The 9,575-nt window shown below is 45.4% G+C and overlaps 1 protein-coding gene across 1 annotated transcript in view; it reads left to right on the top strand.

Moving 5' to 3' along the window:
* SGSM1 (small G protein signaling modulator 1) overlaps positions 1 to 5,079 on the top strand; it is a 91,073-nt gene extending 85,994 nt beyond the window's left edge. The window contains exons 23-25 of the mRNA XM_011374649.2: positions 437 to 533; positions 1,543 to 1,710; positions 3,937 to 5,079. Of these exons, the coding sequence (XP_011372951.2) occupies positions 437 to 533; positions 1,543 to 1,710; positions 3,937 to 4,025 (354 nt within the window). The 3' untranslated portion in view covers positions 4,026 to 5,079. The remainder of the gene's footprint in view (positions 1 to 436; positions 534 to 1,542; positions 1,711 to 3,936) is intronic.
* Positions 5,080 to 9,575: the final 4,496 nt, after the last annotated feature.

Genomic DNA, 9,575 nt, shown 5'->3' with positions numbered 1-9,575 from the left:
ATATGGACATAGTTTTCATTTCTTTGAGAATAGATCTAGGAATGGAATTGCAGCCACACCATTTTATATTCCCACCGGCAACATAACGAGGGTTCTAGTTTCTCTATCTTTGCCAACACTTTGCTGTCTGTCATTTTTATAGCCATCCTAGTGGGTGTAAAGTGGTACCTAATATGGTTTTGACTTGTGTTTTCCTAATGATTCATAATGAGTAGTTCTCATGTGCATATTGGCCATTTGCATATCTTCTTTGGAGAAATGACTGGGTTAGGTCGAGCTAGATTGATTTACACTTCAGGTCCCATTTCTTAGCTCCATTTGGTTGTTAAGGTCTGCAGGGCGTCCGGCATGGAGATGTATCATTATTTATTCAGCTGTCCCTTCTGGTTCAGCCTTTTCCCATGAGGCTGATGTCCACCTTTCCTTCCTCTGACAGATCCTGGACTCAGAGCTCTTTGAGCTAATGCATCAGAATGGGGACTACACTCACTTCTACTTCTGCTACCGCTGGTTTCTGCTGGATTTCAAGCGAGGTACAGATTTCAAATTGGGGCCTTGTACCCGGTCTCTTTGTAGCCAAATCTCAGAGGTAAAGACACCATGGAGCAAAACCAATGGAAAAGAGTAGCTAGCACCCATTTACTGAGTTCTGTCGGTTTACCCACGTTATTCTTGCAATGCCACTAAGCAATAGGTATCGTTACAGTCCCTGTTTTACAATGTGGAAACTAAGGCTGAGAAGAATTAAATTCACAGCTAGGTAGACTAAAGCCAGGATCTGAGCCCCCCTCTCTCTACCCTCTAAGGCCAGTTCCCTTCTATTCTGTTATGCTGCCTGTCACAGACCAAGAACTTTGAAGCTCATAGAGCACGTTTCACATGTGACTTAGAAATCATGTATAACAAAGTACATTGCAACTGTGCAAATATGGGGTGATGCTAAGAATAATAATATCTAACACCTATGGAGGTGTTCATTAAGTACCAGGTACTAGTGCTGAGCCATTTCTGTGTATTATCTCTTTTGTCTTGTATTACTGTTGGCACCACCCCACTTAGAGATGAGGAAAGAGAGAGGCTCATGGAGGAAAGGAACTGACCCAAGGTCACCTTCCCAGTAAGCGATGAAGCTAGGATTCAGACTGAATCTATTGGACATAGAAAGCCTTGCTCTTAACCATGGCTCTGTTCTATCTCTTCACTAGATGCAGAGGCAGCAGCCAGCTCTGCCTGTGTGCAGGGGGAAGGGGAGATACACCCCATGGGTGCTAAAAGAGATGGAGGATGCAGGGAAAGAGGGGGCACTGGTCAAGGGGCAGAGCAGGGACAGGTCAGTGTCAATCAAACGTACGCATGCTCACTTCCTCTACTTGTAGAATGTCAGAGCTGGAAACTTACAACCGACCTGGTTTGTATAGCCTGTTTTACAGACAGGTAAAACCGAGGCTTCTGATGGTCAAATGGCAGAGTCAAGGGCAGGCAACACCGTGAGCTCTGTGGCTGACTCTCTCCCCATACGTGTGTGTGTTGATGTCTTGGCAGAACTCATCTACGATGATGTCTTCTCTGTCTGGGAGACCATCTGGGCAGCCAAACATGTCTCTTCTGCCCACTACGTCCTGTTCATTGCACTGGCTCTGGTGGAGGTCTACCGGGACATCATCTTAGAGAACAACATGGATTTCACAGACATCATCAAATTCTTTAATGGTACCCACATGACCAGGGTCTCCTCTGAGGGCCGTGGGCTTCTGGAGGGATGGAAATTCACTGAGACTGACACACAGTGAAGGGGCTGAAGCGGGGTTCTTCTCACTTTTTTTGCCTATTTCCAAATGGGTGAGTTAACATCTTGTAATGCTGAAGGGTCATTTTTCTTGGATCTGGCAGCAGGAGCATATGTGGTGAAATCAGGCTTGAGGGAAAACCCTGGCTCTGCCACTAACAGCTGTGCCCATGGACAAGTCACTTATCCTCTGTAAACATTCACTTCCTCATACGTGAAATGGAGTAACGGTGTCTGCTTCCAAGGGTCGATGTGCGTAGGAAAAGCAGGCACAGGAAGGCAGGTGAAGTGACATGAAAAAGGCATGGCCTTTTAAGTCAGGCAGATGTGGATTTTGATCCCAGCTCTGCCAAAATGGTGCTAACAATACCACCCTCACAGAGATGTCAGAACAATTAAATGAGATGTAAATAAAGCCTGTCACATGATACCTGGCCCATATGAGGGGGCCCATAGGTGGAAGCTATTGCTACCATTATTACTATTTAACATTTTTTTTTTAAGTAAAGAAGGTTTTGGAAAAAACAAAACTGATTCTACTATATTGTCACAACAAAGAAATTGACATTGGAATGTTACTGTTAACTAAATTACAGACTTTATTTGATTTCATCTAGTTTTTAATTCATGTCCTTTTTCTGCTCCAGGATCCAATCCAGAAAACCACATTGTGTTTAGTGGGTTCATTAAAAAAAGTTTTTTCTAGCCAGTCTTTTCCACAGTCGTACATATTTTTATGATATTAACCATTACAGAATCCAGTTGTATCATTTTTTTCTGCTCAATTTTTATTTATTGATTTATGTATTTATTTATTTATTTGTTTGTTTTTAGGTGAGGCAACCCTCGGTTGACCTCACAGATTGCAAGGAGCCTGTCATCTTACAATCCCTTATTTTTTATTTTTTACACCTACAGCACCTGGTCTTCCTAGGTGGTCTCCCATCCAAGTACTAACCAGACCCGACCCTGCTTACTGCTCAATTTTTTAAAACTGCCTTCCATATAATCACTTTTTAAGACTGCAGAATATTCCTCAAGCAACTATCCAAAACTTACTGAATCATCTCCTGTTATTGAGCATCGAGGCTGTCTTCAGTTTGAGTGTGTGATTGAGAACCCAAAGCAGTTCCTAGCTTAGTCTAGAGGTTCCCAAACTTTCTCAGTTCATGGCAAGCCAGGTCAAAAATTCCTCTTAGCAAATAGATGAGTCTGAACCAATTAATATGCATTTATACACTAACAACTTAGCAGACATTTGAAAGATAATACACTTAAGTCAAAAGAAATTATTTTATTACATTCTTAAATATAACTACAATTACTAAAGGGATGTATGCACCCTGTGGGCTTCGTGCAGCTTCTCAAACCTACAGTCAGGTTGGACACCACCCCTTTCATTTCCTGTTCCAGTGATTTGTGGTATACTTTTTATCACAGCAACCACTTACCAAAAACCTAGCTTTGCGAAGCTAAAAAGTCATCGATTGGGATGTAGTGCAGTTTGTGAACTCATTCATATTAGCAGTTTATGTAGTGTTTCAAGAGATGTGAAGTATCCCTGTGTTTCCTTCAAATTTTTTGTGAGTTCACAAAGGCACCCTGGGGTACCTTGGCACCCAGTTTGGGAACCATGATCTTACTGCCTTTTTTTTTTTCTCCTACTAAATGATTTCTTATGACATTCTGTTTTAAAGATCTGATCATTTTGTGTGGCTCTTGATAAAATTATTATTTTTGCTTTCTTTCCTCCCCTCTCCTGTTGCTTTCTTCCTTTCATACTTTTAAGCTTCTGCTGTGTGCCAGGATGGCTTTCTTATAAAGTTCCCAGTCGTTGTATTTGTGGGAAGGGGGTGGGAAGATACAACATTTTTTAGCACACACTGAACGAACATCATCCCACCTGATCTCACAGTAACCTCGTGAAGTAGGTGCTGTTACAGTCCCCATTTTATAGACAAGGAAATGGGGGAAGGGGGATCCAGAGATGCCGGCCCTCCCCAAGATCTCTGTTTCCAGAGCCACTTGGGGGATGATGCCAGATAATGATGATGGGGACACCCCAAAGGCCCCTCTAGGGGCTGGAAGTGTGTCCTAAGGATGGACACAGAAGGAGACTCATGAGATATTGTTGCCTTCTGCTTTTTCAGAAATGGCTGAGCGACACAACACCAAGCAGGTCCTGAAGCTGGCCCGCGGCCTCGTGTACAAGGTGCAGACTCTGATCGAGAACAAGTGACGGCCGCTTTACTCAGGCGGTGTCAGTGGAGCTGTCACCTGCCTGTTCTGCCCGTTTCCCTCCCGGCTGCCCTGGGAGTGAGTGAGGTCCTGGTATCTGTTCATGAGTATGGACTTCTGTGCAAAGAGACACTGACCTACAATGGCTGCCAGGCAGCGAGGTCGAGGGGTTGCCCCTTGAGTTCAGCCTTATGTTTTCCTGTTTGACCAAAGATTGCCCACGTCTGAGATTCCTCCCTTGTGGGAGTCGTTGATGGATGGAGCGAGCATCTCCAGAATTATCTCCTCTCTCTCTTCTTCTCTCCCACATCCCTCCAAACTGTCTTGTCAGGTGAAACATGGGGAGGGAAGTTTTGAAAATTGGTGTAGGAGAGGTCTATGGGACTACCTCTATGTTTCGAAAGGGGCCTTTGGAGATGTTCCGGAACATGGCTGGAACATTGGCGTGGAGCAGGGTTTCTGCACCTCAGCGCTATTGACATTTAGGCTGAGTCGTTCTGTTTTGAGAGATGCTGTCCTGTGCACTGTAGGACGTTGAGCAGCATGCCTGGCCTCTACTTGCTATATGCCAGTAGCATCCTCTTCCCCACCCCAGTTGTGACAACCTAGAATGTCCCCAGATATGCCACATGTCCCCATTTGAGACCCATTGGCTAAGAGGGGCTACCAGTGAATCTCCCAACCCACTCTCTTTCTACCTAAGCCACCCGTGTCCTGAGGCTTTCTCCCATTTAGAAACAGCACACACGAGCCCTACACATGTCTCCCCTTGAGGTTTGGGGACCCATTTGTTGTTTTCTCTCATTTTTTTCCTCTGCCTGACCCCAGGAGAGACTTCTTTTCTTCTTTTTAAGAAAGGGGTCTTCCTACAAGCATGGTGGAATCCCTCCCAGAGGTGTCTGTAGGCTTGTGATGTCTGACACTCTCCTGGGTCCGCCCCTCTGGCAGGGTGGAGTCTGCATCTCCTTCCTCTCCCTCCAGGGCAGACCTCGCCACAATCCCTCTGGTGCTCCAGAAGCTTGGAAGCTGTGTGTTGGAGGTCAGGGATGCTGCCTTTTCCCCAAGTGCCCTTGCTCACTCAGGACAAAGGAGAAAAAGGAGGACAGGTTGGCCAGAGTAGATGTGTGTGTGTGTTTTCCTCGGGTAATGTCTGCTGGTGAATTAGCGCCCGGATCACAGCTAGGTCTGGAAACAGTCCCCTCCATGTCTTGACACAAAGGGTCACCAAGCTACAGACAGATCCTGAGTTAGCTAGTTCACTCTGCCCACCTGTCCTTTCAGAAGAGCAGTCCTGCCAATTCCTTTTTTCTGAGAATGCAGAATCAGGAGAAACAGTGAGTCAGGGTGGAATGCTCTTCCCAAGAATGGCAGGTAGGATTTTGCAGAGGGGAGCAGACATGTAAAGCACACTGAAGTATTGGCAGAGGGGGTGCATCAGTCCTCCCTCCCTGATCAAATCAGGACTGGAGAAATCCTTTCTCTGCATACCTGTGAAGGCTCTTTCCTGGGTCACAGCGCCTTCAACTGTACCTGAAGCCTGGTGGGGCCTCTTAGGCAGGACAGACAAGGCCCAGATAGCCCTTGATTCTGAAGAGTGTACATCTTCTCGCCCTGGTCCCCCACCTTCCCAAGATGGGAAAAAGTGTGTGAAAGGCCCCTCCAGAGAAACGTGTCTTTTGTCCCTCAGCTATTCACTACAGAGGACGTTATGTTAGCAAGACCCAGGTCTTAGACCTTCTGATTCTTATTTATTTTTATTGACAGACTAGTCACAAACTATAGCACACGATCTCTTCTCTGCCTTCTCTCGTGGTGTTCCAGAGGAATGTCTGTGGTTGTGGTTTGGAATAACTCACATTTATTCAGCTTACTGTGCTTATTCAGGTCTCTGTATGTCGTGTGTGTCCTCATGTCCTGGAATCGAATGCGTGGGGTCACTCTATCTATTGAGTGCCCTTTTCTCAGTGTTGCCAACATATCTTGTAACTGTTTACTGGTGAATTGTGTCTATATAGAGAAAATATATATATAAATAGAGAAATGTGTGAATCTGGGTTGTTTTTGTTTCTATGTCTTGGGGAATTTTTTTAATATGTAAGAAAGAAATGTTTGCTTCTGAGGACTAGCCTCCCATCCCCACCTCAGTGACCCATACCCAGATGGGATCAGATTCTCATGAGAGCTGCCTGGTCTCTCCCTAGAAAGTTCAAAGCAGATTAACCTCTTCTCACTCCTTGTATCAGTTAGCTATTACCACAAGTAAAGCTGTGTAACAAACTACCCCAAATCTTTATGGCTTAAAACACATTTATTTAGCTTGTAAGTCTATGGTGAACAATATGGACTAGGTTCAGCCGTTAGGTTCTTCTGGCCTCAGTTGGACTTCTCCATGTGTTTGTGGTCAACTGATGGCCAGCTAGGCGACTTGGCTTCTGATACTGGGCTGGCTGTTGGCTAGGGCAATGAGAGAGACTGGGCCATGTATCTCTCAGCTTCTAGCAGGCTGGCTCAGGCTTATTTACATGGCCATGATGGCACTTTCCAAGAGAGCAAACAGAAATGTGCAAGGCCTCTTGAGGCCTAAGCCTGGAAACGGCATAGTCATTTCTGCCACATTCTCTTGGTCAGAGTAAGTCACGTGTCTGAGCTCAGATTCAGAGGGTGGGGAATAGACTCCACCACTGGAGGGGCAGCTTTGAACACTGTTATTGAAAAGGGGTGTGGATACAGGCAGAGAAATCATCGAGGCCATTTTGTAAACAGTGTACCGTGTATCCCAAGGTCCATACACAAGAGGGGTCCTCACATAGGGATGCTTTCCTCACTGCACCTCAGTTTCCCTGAGTTCCCATCATTCACCTTGCTCAGGTTCTCAGGTGAGTCTCTGAAACCTAAGAGAATATGGCTTCTGGAGAACTTGGGAAGGGACGAGCTCTGGGCCTTCTTGAGCTGTGATGGAGGAACAGTGCAGTTAGGTGTGTGAGGCCATCAGTTCTTAGCAGGAGCAACACCCATGCTGACTCTGCAGTTCACATCTGACTCTACTGAGTCAGGAAAGATCTCACAGGTTTCCTTGTTTCTGGCGTTGAAGCCACTGTGCACATTGAGAGCTTGAGTCCAGGACAGGTACAGACTCTAGAGGAACACAATTTGATCCTTTTTGAAGTACCAGTTTGCCACTTCATTGCTAAGTCAAGCCCTGGCAGAATTCAGAAGACCCATAGGACCGTGCAGTTCTCCGGGAACTTGCCAATCCCTTAAGATGTTATGCAGGAATCTTCCACTATCTTTATTCTTTATTCAAATTTGTGGGCACAGTGATTTCTTTATTCAAATTTGTGGGCACAGTGATTTCTAGGCTTTGAAGGTGCAGGGCTCCTTGCAAACAGTGTACACTTTTTGTTTTGAAAATAAAACAGATTCTGCTGTCTTTTGTCAAATAAAGACAGAGTCTTTCTGTAAATGGTTCTGCTTTATGGGCTGGAGAATTGCTCCCTTTGGCATTGCTGAAACAGTTCAAAGGGAGGATTAAGGAACTTGGGGGTCACTGTGAGGTTATTACAGAGAGGAGACGGCACCCCCCAAGTGCACATGGGTGATGTGGGCTGAGTTTAGGCTTCTACTTGATGGCATCCACTTGCTGCTTTTTGCACTGGGGTGCTGCTTGGGGCTCGAGGAACCTTGAGAACTCAGGAAGGGGCGGGCTCTGAGCCCTCTTGGGCTGGGACAGAGGAATCTTCCCAAGGAGACTTACTTGCATCAGGATGCTCCTGCAGAAGCTGGAAACACGTCTCTGATCTCTAAGTTCATTTGAATACCTTGTGGTGGCTTCCTCAGTTTTCTATTACTTTATTTCATTATTTTATTACTTTTTTTTTTTTTAAAGCTGTTACGTTGTCCTATTGTTCTGTCCAAAAGATGAATTCAAGCTACATTCTCTGCGGTCTGTGTGTTTTCAAAGTAATAGAATCACTCCTGGGGGTTGTTTATGGATATTCTTGGGTGAACATTTAAAGCCAGAAGAGTTTGATCAAGATGAGCTGGGTGGAAGCAGAGGAAGCAAATCCAGGTGTGATTTTGCATCTTCCATAGAATCTGACAGACCTGGGTTCAAATCCCAGCCCTGCTGCTGATTAACTATGTGGCTTTGGGCAAGTGACTTTACCTCCTTGAACCTCAGTTTTCACTTCTGTGAAATGGGGATAATAAAGCCTCCCTTAAAGAGAGATTTGGGCCTTGAATGTTTTTGCCTGCCTAGCCTCCTTCCACTGTTCTAGTACCAGCACCTTCTCCCATCTTCAGGAGAACTATCTCTTTCACTATAACCATGGCCTTCCGGTGAAATGGCTGACTTGCCCCTCCCCCAAGAGGTAGGCACATGACCCAGTTCTGTCTAATCAGATACCTTCCCTGAGATTTATATATACCAAGAAAGGAGGAAGCTTACTCTTTCTTCTGCTGCAGCCAAGCTGGGGGATGCCAGCCTAGAGCTGCCTGTGACTATGTCTCCTGCAGGTAGGAGAGCAGGCATGGTTAGATCCAGGTGTTCAGAGGAAGTCCTTAGCACTCCACCTCTGTCCATCTCATGGTGTCACTCTCCTCCCTGCTGGCTTATACACATCCATCCCCATCTCAACCAATCATTCCCACCAGGCTTGATTGGCTAGAAGGGTTCCTATGTCCATCTTTAAGCCTGGGGCAGTCAGAGAGTTGCCGAGGTCATGAGTTGCCAAAGGAATTTTAGGGGCTGCTCCTGAAGAAGTGCAATGGGATTGTGATAGGCAAAAGCAGCAGATTTGATTCCAGCATCCTTGGCAGACATAGCAGTGCATGCAAAGTGGTAGAGGTGTGAAGAGGCCTTCTTTGGGCTCGGAATTCAGTGGGGCTGGAGGGAGAGGTGCAGGGGTTGGGCCTCAGTGACAAGAAAGAGGCTGAAAGAAGCAGTCAGAATGGGATCATGAAGTACCCCAAATAACAGTGAAGTTTCCATATCAGTGGGATTTTTTTTTGGAAGGGTGAGATAGGTTCCTAACTCCCGTCTCCCCATTCCTACCCCAACTCGGGACAAACTTGTATATAAGGGACACCTACTAGATATTTGATGGGAAAATGAATCATTCTCAAGTTCTCCAAGAGAGGAACAGTTATAAAAGGGAAGGAAGAAAGAGAGAATATCACATGCCCATTAAAAGATGTAGTATTTGAGTGACAACCATGGACTCAGAATTACCCTAGGCACTTTTCATGAAAAGATTTTATTCTCACCACAATCCTATCAGGTCAAGATTATAATAATAGTAGCTAAAGTCTATTGAATACTGTGTGCCTAATGTGCTGAGTGTTTTATTTACATACATCATCTCATAACAATCGTATGAGAGAGTCAATAATATTTTACCCGTCCCCCCATCACTTTATGGAAGAGTACACTGAGGTCCAGACAGGTGAAGTGACTTGCCTGAGATCACATAGCAAGGAAGTAGCAGAGCTGGGTATGCGGTGATTTCATATAGCTGTACCATGGGCTCTTTTTGCTCCTTCTGAGAAATTT

This window comes from Pteropus vampyrus, unplaced genomic scaffold (genome assembly GCF_000151845.1).
Source record: "Pteropus vampyrus isolate Shadow unplaced genomic scaffold, Pvam_2.0 Scaffold251, whole genome shotgun sequence".
Lineage (NCBI taxonomy): Eukaryota > Metazoa > Chordata > Mammalia > Chiroptera > Pteropodidae > Pteropus > Pteropus vampyrus.
This window is presented reverse-complemented; position numbering and strand designations above follow the sequence as displayed.